The 21,397-nt window shown below is 53.4% G+C and overlaps 1 protein-coding gene across 3 annotated transcripts in view; it reads right to left on the bottom strand.

Annotated features, from left to right (window-relative positions):
• The window catches only part of PRR5 (proline rich 5), an 81,065-nt gene that overhangs the window by 34,375 nt on the left and 25,293 nt on the right, over positions 1–21,397 (bottom strand). Inside the window, exon 2 of one of the 3 annotated variants that reach the window (XM_049884628.1) lies at positions 3,865–3,978. In XM_049884628.1, coding sequence (XP_049740585.1) covers positions 3,865–3,968 — 104 coding nt within the window. In that variant the 5' untranslated portion in view covers positions 3,969–3,978. Of the gene's footprint in view, positions 1–3,864; positions 4,172–21,397 lie in introns of those variants that run through there. The other 2 variants (XM_049884627.1, XM_049884629.1) reach the window with 2 other exon arrangements.

Below are 21,397 nucleotides of genomic sequence, written 5' to 3'. Positions count from 1 at the left end.
GCCTCCCTGCTCCTTCCCCTGCTGGGGCCTCCACTCCATGGATGGCTGGGTGCAGGGTGCACTACGGCCTCCAGCATTCGGGCAGACCCCAGCGCAGCAAGCAGTGGGCACTGTGATTGTTAACACACATCAGCCCAACTCAAGAATGGGGCCTTGTGTCGGGTGGGTCTGTAGGGGTGGGGTTTGGTGAGTTCCCTCTCATCCCCCAGCTGGGGTCTCTGCAGTGGTTAGCCCAGCTGGGGTTCTCCAGACAGAGGTGGGGCCCTGGCTCAGGGTCTGCCATCCCCCCTACTTCCCTGAGTCACCCCGGGACCACTCTGGGTCTTGGGTTTTCCCAGAGATCTGGGGCCCAGGTTGGGGTGAGTGACCAGAGGGGGCGGGAAAGAGCTCCCTTGACAGGAGGGGGAGGCCTCTGGGGCAAGGGCCAAAGGGTGTGTCCTGGGTGGGGCAGAGAGAGCAAGGCCTGCAGGCTGGGCCCCAGTGGGAGGGTGGCCTGGCCTCCTGCCCTACCCAGGCCTCCCTGCAGCTCAGGATGCTCTGTTCCTCCCCACGCCCCACAGCAGCAGCCCTGGCCTCCAGCTCCAGCTACGTGGGCCTCATGCCCCCCACTTCTCCATGGATGCTTTGGCTCAGCCTGCAGAGCACACCACAGCCTGGAAGGGTCTGAGGCCACAACCTGGCACCTCAACTCAAGAAGACAACCTTCACAGAACCGCAGGCAGGGAACCAGGTCCTGGCCCAGTGGGGGATAAAGTGGAGCTGCCCAAAGGGAAGGCGAGAACAGACACGGACCCAGAATGCCGGTTCCTGGCTGCAGAATGCGGGTGCAGCCAGGCACTGGGTGCGGCTAAAGGGCTTGGGTGGGAGGGGCAGTGAGCCTTCTCAGGGCCCACATGGGCGTCGTCCTCTGTCGCCCCGAGCCAGGAGTGCCCTACTGCTTGCCTCTCTGCAGCTCCAGCCCTCAGCAAGGCCTGGCACAAGTCCAGGGAGGGAACTTGCTCAATAAACAAGCAGCATGCAGTCAGGAAACAACTCCTAGCATCTCCAGCCTCTGGTTTGCAAACAGGCCCAGCGGCCAGATGGCTCGCACCCACCGTCATGTAACGCACTTCCTACACCCATGGACATGACCATGGCTGGATGGCAGGCCGGCAGCGTGTGGCCAGCACTGTAGCCGCCTGCCCCCTCCATCTGCAGTTACCTTGTTGGTGCGCTGGTGTCCGTGTCTGCCTCCTGGTTCCCTCCACAAACTCTAAGCTCCAGGAGGCTCTTCGGGGTGTATCTGTGCCCTGGGTCCAGCATGGCGCCCAGCACAAGGGGCATGCTGTTCACACATGTCATGAGTGAGTGAGTGACTGGCCATGTGAATGCATGCGTTCAACCCTCACGACACAGTGAGGTATGTAATTTTGTCTCACGTCCAGATAAGGAAACAGAAGCCCAGGGGATTTCGGGGGTGTGCCCAGGGTCATACAGATAAAAAGGGGTGCATCTTGGGCTCAAAATGAGGCACCCACAGCTCAGCAGGCCTGGACCTCAACCTGCAGGGTGATAACACCTGCTGCACCAAGCTGTTGTCCTGGGGGGCCCTGGCAGGGAGCAGAGGGGGACCCTGATCCCCACTGTTTCTGCCCAGGGACTTGGCAGGGGAAGGCACTTCATTTCCCCTTGGTTCCATCCCCACAGCTGCCCGTGGAGGACAGAGCGGGGGTCTGGCTCTGCCTCATCTACGCCGGGGGGCTGCCAGGCAGGCCTCCCAGGAGCTCTCTGTGCGCCCCCGTGGCACAATGAGGGGCGGCAGTAATACCTCCTGCCTGAGCTATGATGGGGCTAAGTGAGCCAAAGGATAGGAAGGGCCTGGCCCGGGGCCTAGCACACAGTAGGAGCACAGGACATGGCAGTGCCCCGCCATCTGAGGGGGCCAGGCTGATGTGGGAACAAGGAGACCCGAGCCTTGTGGGCACTGTGGGGGAGGCGGCCTCCCCTGCAGGCTGGCAACGCCGCCGGAGTGCTTAAGTTCCTTCTCAGGGAAAACAGTGGAGGGACTCAGTGACTTTCTCCCTGCAGGGTGCCTCCCTGAGCCCTGGAAAGACACAGACCAGAGCAGGTCCCAAGGTCATGGGGGGGGGCTTTCTGAGCCAGTGTCCAGCTAGAGCCCCCATCACTGCAGGAGACCTCAGCTGGGAGTGGGAGACAGCTCACCAAACCCACAGTCCCACCTGATGCAAGTCAACAATCAAGAAGCACCCACTGTCCCATGGGTGTTGTGCGGAGGGCGTTAGGATGCTCCCTTGCATTAATCCCTGTGACAACCCAGTGAGATGCCACCATTATTGGCCTGTTTTATGGGTAAGGAAGGGGGAGGTCCTGGGTGGTGCAAACAGTCAAGTGCTCAGCTACTAACTCAAACATTGGCAGAGCAAGTCTGCACAGAGCCACCTCAGAAGGCCTGGCAATCTGCTGAAAGATCACCGTCATTGAAAACCCTATGGAGCGCAGTTCTACTCTGGCACACATGAGGGCGCCATGAGTTGGAATTCACTACCAGAGAAGTTAGGTGACTTGCTCAAGGTCACACAGCAGGAAAGAGGTAGAGCTGGGATTTGAATTAAGTTTGCTGGCTCTTTCCACTACGCTGCGGCAAGGAGCGGAGGAGGGAGACTGCTTCTCTCACCTTGATACTGCAAGAAATATTCAACCACCAACCTTCCGGTCAGTAGCCAAGCACTTAACCGTCCACACCACCCAGGGACTCCTTCCTCATCCTAAAATGGGCTAATAACGGCGCCCACCTCGCAGGGCCCTTACAGGGCTGAAAAGGCCTTTTATGTTGAAAATGTGTGTTAGTGGTTGGATGAGATACCCAGCCCTCCTCCTTCCTTCAGGCTCACCACACCAGCTCTGTGGGGAAGAATGCCCCTGTCCACTGACAGATAAGGAAACCGAGTCAGACACATTTCTGACTAGTCTGCAGAGGAGGGTCTCAGGGTGGCCGCCCCTACCCATCATGGTGCTCAGGAAGCGGTAGATGAACGAGTGGCTGTGTATCCACGTGACAGCCCAGTTCTGGGTGGCCAAGACCACAGCTAGCCGGGTATCTGGAGAGATGCCGGGAGCAGGCGGAGTCCAGCCTCCCTACCCAACAGCCTGCCTCACTCGCCCCTTCCCACCCTTTTTTCCTGCTGATGGAAATGTCTAGTTTTGAAAAGGGCTCAGGAGCCGAACCCCGGGAGAATCCCACTCTTTTCCGGATCCCGCCCTTGCTCTGGATGGGGGGGGGGTGGTCTTCCGACGCCCCTGCTCCTGAGCTCTGGGAACCCGGCCTCGGGCCTGGGGGAGGGTCCCCTAAGGAATGCGGGCAGCTGGGGCGGCCTCTGACAGCTGCGCAGGACAGGGGGCCGCTCAAGGGAAAGCAGCCCGCCCACCCTCGACCAAAGGGACTAAAACCTAGAGACAGGAAGCGCCGCGGCCACTCACCGACCGAGCCCGAGCGGCTTACAGCTCAACCGCAAAATGGTAAAAACACTTCCTGCTGGATTTACCTGCCAGGTTGTCAGCAGCACTCAGGCGGAGGTGTGGGAGTGCCCTGGGTGGGGTCGGCCGAGGCTCTCTCCACCCCCACCCGCGGGGCGCTTTGGCCCGGCCCGGCCCTGGCACGGTTCGGTCTCGTCCCTGTTCTAGAAACACGTTGCACTAAACTTCCCTCCCGGCCGGCACAACTCGGTCACGGGTGGAGTAAGTTCTCTGCCAACTGCAAAGTGCCCCGCTGCCGCCGCCGCCCCTCGCTCGGGGCGCACGCTCGCCCGCGGACCGGCTCGGGGGCTCCGGGGTGCCAGGCGGCGGGCCGGGAGGGCGCGGCCTTACCTGTTCCAGGTGGCGTTGGCGCAGGCCCGGCGCTGCTGCGTGCCCCGCTCGTCCGCGGCGGCCGGCTCTCTCTTGCCCAGGTCACTGAGGCTGGGCGAACTCATGAACTTCAACCTGCGGAGAGTCCTCATGGTGACCCCGCGCCCGCGCCCGCCCTGCGCCACGCCGCTCTGCGGGCCCTGCGGCGCCGCGCCCTCTACCAGGAAGCTGCGGCCACAGCGGGAAGCCGAGGGGCCCTCCGGGGTCCCGCCCCCGGCCCGCGCCGCCGCCCCGGGCCCCGCGCCGGCCGCCACGCGGGGCCGATCATCGCTCCGAGCGGCTGCACCGTGGAGCGCCAGGAGCTGGGCGGGGAACGCGGCGGGCAGCGCGGACCCGCGCAAAGGCGGGCGGGGGCGGGGCGGGCCGGAGGGGCGGGGCCTCGGACAAGGGGGCGGTCCGGGGTGGGCGGAGGGGCGGGACCTGATGCAGGGGCGGGTCTCGGGTGGGCGGGGCCACTAGCTGGGGCGGGGGTCGCGGTGGGAGGGGCCACGCGCTGGGGGCGGGGCCGGGAGCCTCAACTGGGCAGCAGCCTCAACACCCCTCCGCCCACCCCTCATTCAGGGAGTAGTGTCTGGCCCCCTCCCACAGGAAACCAACACGCACGCGACGCACACCCCACCTCCAAGGGACTGCCAGGTTTCATGCACTGCGTCACACCCAGGTGTTGTCCAACGACCTCCTTAACCTCAGGACCCCCCTCCCAGGTCCTCAGAGCTCTGGTAAAGCCACTGCCTCCTGGCATCCCTCCCCAAAGGCTTTGCCCACACTTATCCCTTGAGGCTCCTTCCCGCAGACACAGGAGGCACAGGCTCCCCCAGGGTCCGTCGCCACCTTCCTGCCCCCATCCCTTGTAGTCCAGGCCTTCAGCCCTTCGCCCTTCGCGTGGCAGTCTCTGGCCAGGACCTCACCGATCCCTGTGCAGCTTGGGCCTGGCCTCCCTGTACACGCTGCTCAGGCAGGGACCTCGAGGTGACTGGCTGCCTGGAGAAGCTGCCAGCTTGATGGGGCTTGGGGGGCATCAAGAGCGGTCCCCCCAGGACAGAGACCAGCCACCCGGCTGTCCCCTCAGATCTCTTGGGTGATGGAAAGTGGGGTTTCCTAAGACCCCCTGGCTGGAATGGAGCGCCCAGTGAAGGGTGGGCATGGCCTTGTAAAGTCTCACTTTACAAAGCACTTTAAAAAGCTTGCTCTTATGAGAGTCTCCCTCTTTGAAGTACAAATTATTATTCTCCCCATTTCCTGGTTAAGGAAACAATCTCAGAAGGGTGGAATAACTTGCCCAACGCCATGCAGTCAACAAAGGGCAGCGTTGGGCCTAAACCCAGGCCTCCTGAGCCCACCAAGTGCCCACCCACCCTGGCACAGCCTCCCCCCAAGCTTCTAGGCCCCCAGGCTCATCGGCCTCTCCATCAGACGGTGTGCCACAGTGTTGCTGCCCTGTCTGTCTCTGGGCCTTTCCCACAGCAAGGCCTGTGCTGGGCAAGCTCTGGGGTCTCCATAGCACCCACCCCACGTCTCCCCATCAGGGGTCCCAGCGGGTGGATGGGGGCACATCTTAGAAGCCCTCCATGGGAGGGACTGCAAAAGCAGCTCTCCTGCGTTGTACAGATGAGGAAACTGAAGTTCAGGGGTCACAGGGTTGGTGGGTCCTGTCTCGCAGAGGTGTGTGCATCTTATGCTACACCCCCAAAGGAGGAACCCAAAGATCTGCCCTGGGAGAGGGGCTCCGCATGGAAGCATCATGGTGGCACTACCACCCCCTCTCAGACAGACATGTCTGCACGTCTGGGTGAAGGAGGTGTTGACCGCCAGGCTTAATCCCTCTCCAGGGCTCTTTCTGCTGAATGACCCATTGGGATGGTTTACCCAGGCAACTGTGAGGATCTGCTTCTGTGAGCCAGCAGACAGAGCCCACTCTCTTGTGGGTTACCACTACCCTGGATTGTGCAAACAATTAACAATCTTGGCTGCTGACTGACAGGTTGCATGTTTGAGTCCACCAGAGGTACCTAGGAAGAAAGGCCTGGCAATCTATTTCTATGGATTGCAGTTCTACTCTGACACACATGGGGTCACCAAGAGTCAGAACTGACTCCATGGCAACCGTTTTCTGTTTTTCAGCTAGGAGAGCACCAGTAAAGTGTAACAGCTTTGCAAGGAATAATATTTCAATTCAAATCAACTAGCATTTCCTATGCACCAACTATGGTATACTGGAAGTTTTCAAATATCAGCAGGGTCACCACTGGTGGACAGGTTAAAGCTGAGCTTACAGACTAAGAGAGAATAGGAAGAAGGGGTAGGCAGTCCATTTCTGAAAAAAAAATTAGGCAGTGAAAACCTTATGAATAGTCTGTTATAGTGCTGGAAAGTGAGCTCTCAGGCTGGAAGGCACTCAAAAGATGACTGGGGAAGAGCTGCCAAAGTAGTTGTTGTTGTTAGGTGCCATCAAGTCAGTTTTGACTCGTAGTGACCCTATGTACCACAGAACAAAACACTCCCCAGTCCTGTGCCGTCCTCACAATTGCCATTATGCTTGAGCCCATTGTTGCAGCCACTGTGTCCATCCATCTCGTTGAGGGTCTTCCTCTTTTCCGCTGACCCTGTACTTTACCAAGCATGATGTCCTTCTCCAGGGGCTGATCCCTCCTGACGACATGTCCAAAGTCTGTAAGACATAGTTTCATCAACCTTGCTTCTAAGGACATTCTGGTTGTACTTCTTCCAAGCATCAAATGAAGGTAGAAGGAATACACAGAGTCACTGCACCAAAAAGAATTAGTTGATGTTCAACCATTTGAAGCAGTAACATATGATCAAGAACCGATGGTACTGAAGGAAGAAGTCTAAGCTGCACTGAAGGCATTGGTGAAAAACAAGGCTCCAGGAATTGATGGAATACCAATGAGATGTTTCCATAAATGCGTGTGTGCTGAAGGTGCTCACTCGCCTATGCCAAGGAATCGGAAGACGGCTACTTGGGAAATCTACTGGAAGAGATCTATATTTGTACCTACTCTAAAGAAAGGTAATCCAACAGAATGCAGAAATTATAGAACAATATCATTAATATCACATGCAAATAAAATTTTGCTGAAGATCATTCAAAAGCAGTTGCAGAAATATATTGACAGTGAACTGCCAGAAATTCAAGCTGGATTCAGAAGAGGACATGGAGCCAGGGATATCATTGCTGATGTCAGATGGATCTTGGCTGAAAGCAAAGAATACCAGAAAGATGTTTACCTGTATTTTATTGGGTATGCAAAGACATTCAACTATTTGGATCATAACAAACTATGGATAACATTGAAAAGAATGGGAATTCCAGAACACTTATTTGTGTTCATGGGGAACCTGTGCATAGACCGAGAGGCAGTCATTTGAACAGAACAAGGGGATACTGTGTGGTTTAAAGTCAGGAAAGGCGTGCGTCAGGGTTGTATCCTTTCACCATTCTTCTTCAATCTGTATGTTGAGCAAACAATGCGAGAAGCTGGATTATATGAACAAGAAGGAAGCATCAGGATTGGAGGAAGACTCATTAACAACCAGGGTTATGCAGATAACACAACCTTGCCTGCTGAAAGCAAAGAGGACTTGAAGCACTTATGAATGAAGATCAAAGACCACAGCCTTGTCTGGGGTCTTAAACCCTAGCAGGCGGCCATCCGAGATGCATCAATTGGTCTCAACCCACCTGGAGCAAAGGAAAATAGAGAACACCAAAGACATAAGGTAAACATGAGCCCAAGAGACAGAAAGGGCCACATAAACCAGAGACTACATGAGCCTGAGACCAGAAGAACTAGATGGTGCCCGGCTACCACTGATCACTGCCCTGACAGGGAACACAACAGAGAATCCCTCATGGAGCAGGAGAACAGTGGGATGCAGATCTCAAATTCTCTTAAAAAGATCAGACTCAATGGTCTGAATGAGACTAGAGGGACCCTCGAGGTCATGGTCCCTGGACCCTTTGTTAGCCCAAGGCTGGAACCATTCCCGAAGCCAACTCTTCAGACTGGGATTGGACTGGACTCTAAGACAGAAAATGATACTGGTGAGGAGTGAGCTTCTTGGCTCAAGTAGACACATGAGACTATGTGGGCAGCTCCTGTCTGGAGGCGAGATGAGAAAGCAGAGGGGACAGGAGCTGGTTGAGTGGACACGGGGAATACAGGATGGAGAGGAAGGAGTGTGCTGTCTCATCGGGGGAAGGGTGCTAGGAGTACATAGAAAAGTGTACATAAGTTTTTGTATGAGAGACTGATTTGATTTGTAAACTTTCACTTAAAGCACAATTTAAAATAAATAAATAAATAAAAACAAACCACAGCCTTTAATACGGATTACACCTCAACATAAAGAAAACAAAAATCCTCACAACTGGACCAATAAGCAACATCATGATAAATGGAGAAAAGATTGATATTTTCAAGGATTTCATTCTACTTGGATCCACAAACAACAGCCACGGAAGCAGCAGTCAGAAATCAAAAGACGCATTGCACTGGGCAAATCTGCTGCAAAGGACCTCTTTGAAGTGTTGAAGAGCAAAGATGTCACTTTGAAGACTAAGGTGCCCCTGACCCAAGCCATGGTATTTTCAATTGCCTCATATGCACGTGAAAGCTGGACAATGAATAAGGAAGACCGAAGAAGAATTGATGCCTTTGAATTACGGCGTTGGCAAAGAATATTGAATATACCATGGACTGCCAGAAGATGGAACAAATCTGTCTTGGAAGAAGTATAGCCAGAAAGCTCACTCAGAGGCAAAGATGGCCAAGACTTCATCTTACATAGTTTGGACATGTTGTCAAGAGGGATCGGTCCCTGGAAGAAGGACATCATGCTTGATGAGGTAGAGGGTCAGTGAAGAAGAGGAAGACCCTTAACGATATGAATTGACAACGTGGCTGTAACAATGGGCTCAGGCATAACCACAATTGTGAGGATGGCACAGGACCAGGCAGTGTTTCGCTCTGTGGTACATAGGGTCACTATGAGTTGGAACGGACTCGACGGCACCTAACAACAACTATGGTTTGTGCCAGACATGGCCATGGTTCTTGGGAGGCCAAGCCATAAACAGGCACACTTCCCGCCTTTGAGAAGCTCAACATTGAAGGTACAGAGCCCTTCGACTTTTCCAGAGCTGGCTATCACCAAGGTTAAGACCCACGCCACCAGTGGGAGCTGGCAGGTGGGGAAGGGTCGCCTGTTCCCCTCTCCCTGAGGCAGTCAAGGCTCTAGGAGGTTGCCCAGCAAAGTCTGGAGGCCCAGAGCCCAGAGAGAACAGAGGAGAGCTGGGATGGGTCAGGAGAGCCGGCACACAGGCTTCATCCAAAAATAAATAATAAACCAAACCTACTATTGTCAGTTCAATTCCGACTCACAGTGACCCCATTGGACAGAGTAGAACCACCCACCCCACAGGGTTTCCAAGGCTGTAATCTTTACGAAAGCAGACTGCTGCATCTTTCTCCTATGGAGCGGTTAGTGGGTTCAAACCGCCTACCTTTCGGTTGGCAGCTGAGCTCTTTAACCACTGCACCACCAGGACTCCTACAGATGAATGGATAAACAAAATGTGGTATAGACATACAATGAAATGCTACCCAGACATAAAGAGAAATGAAGTCCTAACGCGTGCCACCACGTGGATGAAGCTTGACGTCGTGCTGAGCAAAATAAGTCAGTCGCAAAGGGACAAGTACTGTGTAATCTTACACGCCAGAAGCAAGTGGTTACCAGGGGTGGAAGGTAGGCGGAAAGGGGGCATTTTTGCTTAGGGGGCATGAGTTTATGCTAATGGTGGTGGAATAATTTGGAAAAGAATAGGGAGAATGGTGGCACAGCTTGAAGAAAGTAAACAATGTCACTGAGTGAGACATGCAGAAATTGCTGAATTGGTGTATTGCTTTTTTCAACACATCTTCGCAAGCCCTGGATCTTATGGCTTTTTTGTGTGTGTGTATGCTGTAGATGAAGGTTTACAGAGCAAATTAGTTTCCGATTAAATAATTAATACACATACTGTTTTGCGACATTGGTTGCCAGCCCCACACGTCAACACTCTCCCTTCTCGACCTTGGGTTCCCTATTACCAACTTTCCTGTCCCCTCTTGCCTTCTCGTCCTTGCCTCTGGCTGGTGCACCCATTTAGTCTCATTTTGTTTCATGGGCCTGTCTAATCTTTGGTGCTGTATGTCTTGATGTATATATATTTTCACCATAAAAAACAAAACAAAACATGTTGGAGCCAAGTTCTACTGTGACACACATGGAGTCACCATGAGTCAGGATTGATTCCACGGCAACAGGTTTTTTCTGTTTCCTTACCGGTAAGGTGGGGGTGAAAACACTCAGCACCCCCAACCCCCAGCGGGCTTGTGAGGCTCAGGGCAGAAACTGGTATGAAAAGTGCTTTATAAACTGTCAAGTGCTGTGTACCATCTGTTATGGGCCCCTCCCTGCTCAGGGGGTAAGAGAGCACTGTCTTAGACAGCTCCCAATCACACCCACACACAGAGGGCAAAATTTTTAGACCCCAAACCAGATTTCAGGGTCAGACAGGACGTTTTTCCTGTCCTTACTGTTGTTTTAAAAAAATCTTTTAGGCAATGATGGAATTGTCTTTGAAAAGAATATGACAGAGAAGACTTGAGTTGCCTGGGACACCAGCTGCCCACGCGGGTGCGGGGCGACGGTCACTCGGCTGGGAGGGCCTCACGAGCGTGGCCTCTTCCCCTGGTGCCTCCAGACAGGGACGTGTCCCACAGCAGTGGGCTTGGGAGACCTGGGCTTGTCCTCCGTCTGCCCTTGACCTACTGTATGGCCTTAAGCCTCAGTTTCCTCGTGTGGAGAGTGAGGGGCCTGGGTCGGTTGGCACCCAGTCAAGCCCCAAGCCTGGGAGCTTCAACCGTTTACATCTCTGAGCCTGTCTGCTCGCCCTGTCTCCTCAGACCAAGATGCTGGATGACCAGAGGTGGAGGGGCTACACAGGTCTCATAACAAATCCCTCCCTCACAAGATCTTTCTAAAAGAAGAGCTGCCCATGGTGCCCGCCCCTTAGAGCACCCCACTGGGGACGACATCCTTCAGGACTCTGTTCCCGCCTCGCTCTCCTCTCCAGCCACGCCCCCTGTTATGGACTGAATTGTGTCTCCAAAAACATGCGTTCATGCGTTGTAAATCCTAACCCTGATACCTGTGGGTGTGATCCCATTTAGGAATAGGGTTGTCTTTGTAATGTTAAAGAGGCCATGTCAGTGTAGGGTGTGTCTTAAAGCAATCACTTTTGAGATATAAAAGAGCGGATTTGGCACAAAGAAGCAAGCAGAGATGGGGGAAGAGAGGTGCACACATAGATCACCAAGGAATCGAGAAACAGGCTGAAAAGACAAGGACCTTCCCCCAGAGCCTAGAGTTGGCACCCTGGATTTGGACACGTAGCCTCCTAAACTGTGAGAAGCGAAATTTCTGTTGGCTGAAGCCACCCACTGTGGTATTTCTGTTACAGCTGCATCAGGTAACACCCTCACCCCTCACCGTCCAGCCCCCTGGAGCATCTTTCATGGAAGCCCATCTCTCCACTTCCCAGGCTGCTCTGAGCCTCAGTTAGGCTGGGGTCTTCCTCTTGGTCGTTTGTCTGAGGGCTTTCTTCCATGGGACACTATAAGTCAGGAGGGCGGGGGCTCTGATAACTTGTTACCGCGACATCCCCTCACCTAGCACGTAGGTAGGCGTTGTTGCTGGCTGCCTTTGAGTACGCTCTGACTCCTGGCGACCCCACGTACAACGGAACGAAACATTTGCCTGGTCCTGCGCCATCTTCATGACCACTGTGTATTCTGAGTGCCTTCCAACCTAGGGGGCTCATCTTCCCTGTAGTGACCCGCTGGGTTTTCATTGGCTGATTTTCAGAAGCTGATCACCAGGTCCTTCTTCCTAGTCTTTCTTAGCCTGGAAACTCCACTGAAAACTGTCCACTATGGGTGACACTGCTGGTATTGAAGATACTGGTGGCATAGTTTCCCACAACATGCAAGTTACCACAGTATGACAGACTGACAGACTGATAATCATAAATACTTGGTCGAATGGATTGATGGGTATCGATCTCCCAGGACAACGGATTAAATAGATCACATCTATGAAAACACTTTATAAAAGGTCCCACACTGGGCAGGCTCAAGACGGAATCACCCCCACTGTCGCTGGCGAAAACGCTGGCGACCTGAGCCGAGGGGGCGGCATTGATTCTGTGGGGCTGGAATGAAGAGTGACTTCATATGCTGGAGGTGGTGGCTCCCCGAGGAGAGGGCTGGCTGTGTCTGTTCAGCAGATTTGGGGGGAAAAACTTGGCTGTAGGCAGGGCAAGGTTGGCAGGATGGCCAGTTCAGGGAAGGGAGGGCAGAGCTGCTCTGGAGAAGGAAATTAGAGGGAAAATGCCAGATTCGAGGGTCAGGACAGCCTAAGGTTAGGGCCAGGGAGGGTCTCAGGGGGAGGGGGCTGGAGGTGTAGCGAGAGTCTGGGAGGAGAAGTGGCCACAAGAAACTCTGGGGTGGAAATGGTGCAGGGATTTAGAAGACATCTATAGTGAATGCTTGGCTAATAACTGAAAGGTTCTAGGTTTGAGTCCACCCACAGGCATCTTGGAAGAAAGACCTGGCAATCTAATTCTGAAAAATCAGCCTCTGAAAACCCTATGGAAGAGAATCCCTGATGGAGCAGGAGAACAGTGGTATGCAGACCTCAAATTCTTGTAAAAAGACCAGACTCAATGGTCTGAATGAGACTAGAAGGACTCCAGAGGTCATGGTCCCCAGACCCTCTGTTAGCCCAAGACTGGAACCATTCCCGAAGCCAACTCTTCAGACAGGGATTGGACTGGACTCTAAGACAGAAAATGACACTGGTGAGGAGTGAGCTTCTTGGCTCAAGTGGACACATGAGACTATGTGGGCAGCTCCTGTCTGGAGGGGAGATGAGAAGGCAGAGGGGGACAGGAACTGGCTGAATGGACACGGGGAATACAGGGTGGAGAGGAGTGTGCTGTCTCATTAGGGAGAGAGCAACTAGGAGTACATAGCAAGGTGTGTATAAATTTTTGTATGAGAGACTGATCTGATTTGTAAACTTTCACTTAAAGCACAATAAATAAAAATAAATAAATAAAAGAAAACCCTGTGGAGCACAGATCTACCCTGACGCACCTGGGGTCACCAGGAGCCAGAGTCGAGGCCACAGCAGCTGGCCACTGGTTTGAAAGTCAGTGTCAAGTAATTAGCTGTAACTCCCTCCTTCCCCCAGTGCAACCCTTTTTTTTTTCTTTTTCTTTTAAATTTTGGTAAATACGCATGTAACAAAACAGTTGCCTTTTTAACCTTTTTTTACAAGGACGATTCACTGACATCAATTACGTTCATCGTGTTGTTCAAGCGTCAGCGCTGTCCATTTTTGAAACTTCCCATTACCCTTAGCAGGAGCTGAGTGTCCCCTATGAGTGTCCCCTAAGACCCCAGCCCTCTTTCCCCTCCTTCCTGCCTGCTCCTGGTAACCACTCATCTACTTTGGTGTCTATTTGAGATATTTCATGTAACTGGGGTCATGCAGTATTTGTCGTCTTACGAGTGACTTCTGTTTTCAAGGCTCCACGTTGCAGCATGTCTGACAGCCCAGTCCAGGGGTGCTGCGCAGACTCAGAGAGAAGGCGCCACTTACCCGCATTTGGGCTGGTGACGGGGGGGGGGGGGGGAGTTGGTGGAAGGGGCTCAACGGCCAGGGAAGCAGCGAGCCCCCAGGCTTGGAGGAGACATGAGCCATTGCTGACCACCCCCCGCAGCAGGAGGCAACGGGGTGGCTGAGGACCAAGTCCAGCCCCATGTGCTGCGTGCGGCCTGCAGAGCTGGAAAAATCCTGTGCGCAGCCAGGGCTTGTTTCACAACGGAGAGACTGACACAGAAACCCTGATTTCTGGCTGCCCCGGCTGCATCAGATGACCGGCCTCCTGGGCCTGAGGCCCACGTGACAGCTCGCAGCTGAGCTGCTGCCCCTCCACTCACCATGGGGCCTCCAGCCCTACAAGGGGGTCGGGGTTCCAGCAATTGTAGTGGGTGGGGGGTGGTTCTGGACAGGGCCCATCTGCGTCTGGGGCTTGGGAGTGGGTGGGAAATACCCCTCAATGACAGGACACGGGGCGGGGGGGCTGCATCTCTGAGGTAGCCAGAGCGACCCCCACCCACCGAGAACCACGCTCAGCGCAGCCAAAGCACAGCCAGGACTCAGCATCAACCTCACCCTCACCTTACTCAGGATCCAAATGTCATCCCAGACCCCTGGCCAGGGGTATCAGAAGCACACAGGACCCTGATTCTACTCCCCGCCAAGAGGGACCCCGCTAACCCCAGGGTTTGTCCTGCTGATGGGAGAGTGAGCCCTGAGCCAGGTCACCAGAACTGGGGTCCACCCACGTCTGTTGCTAAGTCAGGTGGCCTCGAGGCCCTCAGTTTGCCCATTGTAAGATGGGTGAGTCAAGGGTTGGGTCCCGGCTCTACTCCCCACCCCAAGCTGCCATGGGCAAGTGTGAGGGCCAGAGGGCAGAGAAATGAGGAACTCTAAAGCCCTTTAGAAGGAGCCCTGGTAGCCCAATGGTTAAGTGCTCAGCTGCTCACTGAAACGTTGGCAATTTGCTCCCACTCAGCAGTTCTGAGGGAGGAGAAAGACCTGGCGATCTGCTTCCATAAAGATTAAACCAAACTAAAACCCATTGCTGTTGAGCCGATTCCGACTCAGAGCAACTCTGTGTGACAGAGTAGAACTGCCCCAAGGCTGTAATCCTTACAGAAGCAGACTGCCACGTTTTCTCCTGAGGAGCGGCTGGTGGGTTCCAGGGAGTGCTTTAACCAGTGAACCACCAGGGCTCTTTTTGGTAAAGACTGCAGCCTAGAGAGCCCTATGGGGAATTCTGCTCTGTCACATGGGGTGGCTAGGAGTAGGAATCTACTCGGCAGCACCCAACAACAGCAAAAGCTCTCCAGGGGTCAAACGCTGCACGTGGATGTAGCAGGGGACAGTAACCCAGCGTCTCTGAGCCCCTGAGGATGACTACAAAGAGGTGCTGGCCCACAGCTCAGCGCTGGGGCTGATATCGTCCTTCAGGAGGAGGCCTGGCACCTTTAGAGAAGCTCACAGCCCTGGGACCTTACCTCAGAATCCCCCTGGGGGGGGGGCAGCTGGTTCAAATCGCCCCTTTCCAGCCCTGCTGGGACCCTGGGAGTCAGGACCTTTGTGGGCAGAGCCTGTGGATTGCTGAGAAGCATCTCAGGGGGCTTTGTGGTACTAGAGTCTGCAAGCCCCTGAGCCGGGCTTAGCCCCTCACTTTACAGACGGGAAGCTTGATACCCAGAGACGGGAAGGGACTGTCCAGGGTCACGAAGCAGGTCGGTGACAGGACTTGAACCCAGGACTCCTGACTTCATGTCTACTTGAAGGAGTACAAGATTCCTGAGACACCAGCCATCCTCAGATGCCAGCTAAAGCAGGGAGAGAGCCCACCCTCAAAGGAGCCAGGTCGGGAGGGGGCCTAAGGAGGGCACAAGAGAAAAGTCAGAGCGTGGCCACTTTAGTCACACTGCTTGATCTAGTCCTCGATAGGCTGCCAAGTGGGGTGAACCCACTGCGGTTGAGTTGGTTCTGACTCACAGCGACCCTGTAGGACAGAGTAGAACTGCCCCGTAGGGTTTCCTAGGCTTTAATCCTTATGGAAACAGACTGCCATATCTTTCTCCTGCGGGGGGGCTGGTAGGTTTGAACTATTTAACCACTGCGCCACCAGGGCTCCTCCTAGTGGAGTCAGGAGCCCCATTTCACAGCCAGAGAAGCCGAGACTCAGGGAAGTCGCATGTGGCCAATGCCACAAAAGCCAGCAGGTGGCAGCACAGAAGCTGGAGCCCAGGCCAGCCGACCATAAGAGACAGCGCACCCAGCTTCTAAGCCAGGCAGCCTGGGCAGGGCAGGCCTTCACCCTCCACCGCCTCAGCCCGCCCCGCCTGGTTTCCCAGGTGCTGCCCGCTCCGGAGCTGCACTCTGACCCCTGGTGGCAGAGCCTGACACTCCCCAAAGTGGACTCAGAAAAGTACCCCCTGCACTGTGGGACCTCTACACAGTCCACTCTGCACCCTGGGGTCCCGGACACCCAGGAGGGGCACCTCCATATGCCAGCATGGGCAGCCATGCCCATGTGCCGTGGTTCTCTGGAGCAAACGGGGTGGAAACGCCTCCTCCATGGGGGGAGAGGGCAAGTCATTGGAAATCCCTGAACGGAGGGGGAGCACCTGGGAGCTGCTGGTTGTTATGTTCGCCCGCAGAAAGACATCTCCAAAGGTCAGGGTCAGGGCTGTCGGCGCTGGGCCATGTCACCTGTGGTGACTCCAGCATCACCTGGGATGAGGCTGGTCAACTCCGAGGGTCCTTTGCAATGCCCCAATCCTAAGTGACCATTCCCAGGCTCAACAGGCTCCTGGGCAGGATGGATGCTGGGCACATCAGAAGTGACTCGTGTTGTACCTCATGAAAGGGGAGACCTCACGGAGACCCCCCACAACATGGAGGGTCTGGGGTGGTGGGGTCTTCCCACTCCAGGCTGCTCCAAAAGAAATGTCCTCCTCTAGCCGCAACATCCTGGCCTCAGAGCCAGTTTCAACTATTATTACCCCCTTTGACAGGTGGGAAACTGAGGCTGAGCAGGGTTAAGGTGCTTGTTCAAGGGCTGTCAGCTAGAAAATGATGAAGCGGGGGTACTGTACTTCTGGTGAGACAAAACCCACCTCCCTGGCACTTTCATCAATACCACACATACATTTATTGAGCACCTACTATATGCAGACACTGTTGTAGGCGTTGGGGATCTAGTGGGGGACAATAAAGACAGGGTCTCTGCCATCACAGGGTGAGTTCATGGTCTCATCCATGTCCTCCTCAGCCCTGTGACAGCCTAGCACTTCAAAGATAGACCGCCTTCCCCCCGTGTCTTCTCTTTACCAAAGGAGCCCTCCACCCCACCCCACTGCCACCAGGTCCTCATCTGTGGCCCGTCCCCACCCTGGTGGTCTCCATCCTCTGCGTTCAGCACATTCTCCCACTGGAGCCCCATTCTTTTTTAAAAAATACTTTTCATTGTGCATTAAGTGAAAGTTTACAAATCAAGTCAGTCTCTCACACAAAAACCCATACACACCTTGTTACACACTCCCAATTACTCTCCCCCAATGAGACAAAAAAAAAAGAAAAAAAATTTTTTTTTTAAAGAGACAGCCTGCTCTCTCCCTCCACTCTCTCTTTTCGTGCCCTTTTTGCCAGCTTCTAACCCCCTCCACCCTCTCCTCTCCCCTCCAGGCAGGAGATGTCAACCTAGTCTCAAGTGTCCACCTGATCCAAGAAGCTCACTCCTCACTAGCATCCCTTGGAGGCCCATTCTTGGGGCAGGTAAGGGGGGTCTGGCCAGCAGAGGTCCCTTATCTTAGACATGATCACCCCATAAATGCACCACATGGTGTTACAGATTGAATTGTGTCCCCCCAAAACAGGTGTTGTAAATCCTAAACTGTATACCTGTGGAACGAATTATGGATAACATTGCGAAGAATGGGAAGTCATGCAGAACGTGTAGATAGACCACGAGGCAGTCATTCAAACAGAGCAAGGGGACTGCATGGTTTAAATCTAGAAAGGTGCATGTCAGGGTTAGACCCTTTCACTATACTTACTCAGTCTGTAGGTTGAGCAAATAATCTGAGAAGCTGGACTGTATGAATAAGAATGTGGCTTCAGGATTGGAGAAAGACTCATTAACAACCTGCGTTATGCAGATGACACATTCTTGCTTGCTGAAAGTGAAAAAGACTTGAAGCACTTACTGATGAAGATCAAAGACCAAAGCCTTCCGTATGGATTACACCTCAACATAAAGAAAACAAAAATCCTCACAACTGGCCCAATAAACAACATTGTGATAAATGGAGAAATGATTGACTTCAAGGGTTTCATTTTACTTGGATCCACAATCAATGGCCATGGAAGCAGCAGTCAAGGAATCAAAAGACGCATTGCACTGGGTCAATCTGCTGCAAAGGACCTCTTCAAAGTGTTGAAGAGCAAAGATGTCACTTTGAGGACTAAGGTGAGCCTGACCCAAGCCATGGTGTTTTCAATCTCTTCATATGCATGTGAAAGCTGGACAATGAGTAAGGAAGACCTAAGAATTGATGCCTTTGAGTTGCGGTGTTGGCGAAGAATATTGAACATCCATGGACTGCCAAAAGGGCAAATCTGACTTGGAAGAAATATAGCCAGAGTGCTTCTTCGTTTCACATGCTTTGGACATGGTATCAGGAGGGACCAGTCTCTAGAGAAGGACATCATGCTAGGGAAAGTAGAGGGGTCAGAAAAAAAGAGGATGACTCTGATGAGATAGATTGACGCGGTGGCTGCAACAATGGGCTCAAACAGAGCGAGGACTGTGAGGATGGCGCAGGACCAAGCAAGGTTTTGTTCTGTTGTACACAGAGTCACCGTGAGTCGGAACCGACTGGACGGCACCCAGTAACAACAACATACCTGTGGATAAGGAGCCCTCGTGGCACAATGGTTAAATGCTTGGCTGTTAACAAAAAGGTTGGCAGTTTGAACCTACTAAGTGGCTCTTCAGAGAAAGACCTGGAGATCTGCTCCCGTAAAGATTATAGCCCAGAAAAACCCATGGGGCACTTCTACTCTGTCACGTGGGGTCGCTACGAGTTGGGATCAGTTTGATGGCACCCAACGGCAACACACCTGTGGATGTAATCCCATTTGAGAATAGGGTTTTCTCTGTTATGTTCAGGAGGCCATATTGGTGTAGGCATGTCTTAAACCAATCCCGTTTGAGATATAAATAAGCAGATCAGGCACATGAGAAAGCAAGAATAAATCAAGGAAAGAAGGGTGCCACGTGGAGATTACCAAGGAACGCTGAGAAGGACCCTAGAGAAACTGAGACAAAGATTCTCCCCCAGGGCAGGTAGAGAGCCTTCCCCTACAGCTGGTGTCCTGAATTCAGGCTTCTAGCCTCCTAAGCTGTGAAAAGATAAATTTCTGTCTATTAAAGCCCCCCGTGGTATTCCTATTATAGCAGCACTAGGGAACTAAGACACATGGGATTCCCTTCCAGCCCTCAGTTTCCCCATCTGTAAATGAGGTCTTGAACACTCAGTTTTCAAAGGCCCTTTGGGGTGGGTATCTTATAACTCTGAGTCTAGTCTACAAACATCTGTCTGGTGAGGTTATGGCGAGAAGGGGAGCATGGCTCCTTTGGAATACCCAAATCAGCAGCTCCCTGCTCTGCCACTGCCCCTGTCATGCCTCCCAGCCATGCCCTCTAGCCCCTCTAATCCTCAGGCTCCTCATCTGCAGAATGGGATAAAACCAGCCCCTCCCAGCATCAGAAGAGTACTCACAGTCAGTGCTGGCCGAGCACTGTGGGCTGGGGTAGCCGCCGTGTCCCTCCTTTAATTTCTACAGCAATCCTACAAGGTAGGCAGCTACTCGCCATTCTACTGTACAGACTGCCCAGCTGGGGCCCAGAGAGGCTAAGTGACTTGCCCAAGGTCACATATCAAGGTGAGGATTTAAACCCAGGCTGTCTGGCTTCAGTGTGGGGGTGCTCAACAACACCCATCCCACACAACCGGGGTCCTCTAGGGGCATGGCACAGAGCAAGCCTCGAATAAGCAGCAGACAACATCATGGATAGAGGCAGCGTGGGCAGCGAGTTGGGGGGAGCTTAGCTCTGTGGCTGTCCTGCCACCATCAGGCAGGTGCCTGTCCCTGCAGCCTCCTGTCCACCCGGGATGGGACACGTCACACAGACTTAGATTCAAGAAGATCAGCTCCTGCCAGCTGAGCCCTGGGTGTCCAGATGGGGCCGCCTCCCCTGGCTCTGGCTTCGACCCTAGGAACCACTTGTCCAGATGGGGGACATCTGCCCTGACACTCAGCTGACACCCCTGCTTTCTCCAGCGAGACAGGGCAGACTTCAGAAGACCGGGAAGTGGGCAGGAACCCCTGCCAAAAGCAGCATGATTTTGTCTGTTTCACAGCACGCTGGAGTCCCTGGCTGGTGCGAACGGTTAACGCTTTCGACTGCTAACCGAAAGGCTGGAGGTTCGAGCCCAGCCAGAGAGCCTCAGAAGAAAGGCCTGATGGTCTACTTCTGAAATATCACCCACTGAAACCCTCTGGAGCACAGGTCTATTCTGACACACCTGGGGACACCTGGAGTCACAGCCCACTCGACAGTAACTGGCTTTTTAAACAGCTCACCACGCCTGACCCGGTGCTGGGCACTTGATAGCATTTCCTGGCCCTACTATTTGCAATAAGCCTGTGATGCTGGATCGACTGTTATCCCCATTGTACAGACACGTAGACTGAGGCTCACCCAGCTGGCAGGTGGCAGAGCGGGGCGGGACTGCGGGCCCAACTTTCAGCTCCACGGTCTCCCATTGCGCTCTCTGCCAGCAGCCTCTCCTTAGAAGAATCGTTGGAAGGAACGAATGCCAACTACTTGTCGTTGTTGTTTGCTGTAGAGCCGATTCTGCCTCCCATCCACACCGTGTGACAGGGGAGAGCTGCCCCATAGGGTTTTCTAGGCTGGAATCTTTATGGGAGCAGGTTGCCAGGTCTTTCTCCTGGGGAGCCGCCCGGTAGGTTGGAACCACCACCTCTTGGCTAGCAGCTGAGCACTTAACCTTTGTGTCGCTAGGTCTCCTTACACATGCAACCCAGTCCATAATGGACTCTAACCAGTGAATTTTCTCACTCAAAGAGTATGTGCGTTTACTGCTTTGATACTGCCAGGTAAACCTATTCACACCCCCACGTGCAATGTAGAGATTACCAATTCCCTGAGTCATGTGTACCTAACTACAAAAATATTTCCCTCCCTCAGGCCAAATCTTTACCAGTTAGAAATGCGAGGAGTCCCACTCCTAGGAATACATCCTAGAGAGATAAGAGCCACCACACGAATAGACATATGCACACCCATGTTCATTGCAGCACTGTTCACAATAGCAAAAGATGGAAACAACCTAGATGCCCATCAATGGATGAATGGGTAAACTATGGTACATACACACAACGGAGTACTACGCAACAAGAACAACGATGAATCTGAGAAATGTCTCACGATATGGATGAATCTGGAGGGCATTATCCTGAGTGAAATAAGTCAATTACAGAAAAACAAATACTGTATGAGACCGCTATTATAAAAACTCATGAAAAGGTTTACATACAGAAAGAAATAACCTTTGATGGTTACGAGGGAGGAGAGGGGTGGGAGGGAAAAACACTAAATAGACAATAGATAAGTGGTAACATTGGTGAAGGGTAAGACAGTACACAATACTGGGAAAGCCAGCACAACCTTGACCAAGGCAAGGTC

Source organism: Elephas maximus, chromosome 4 (assembly GCF_024166365.1).
Source record: "Elephas maximus indicus isolate mEleMax1 chromosome 4, mEleMax1 primary haplotype, whole genome shotgun sequence".
Lineage (NCBI taxonomy): Eukaryota > Metazoa > Chordata > Mammalia > Proboscidea > Elephantidae > Elephas > Elephas maximus.
Note: the sequence above shows the minus strand (reverse complement) of the source record. Positions and strands in the feature narration are given on the sequence as shown.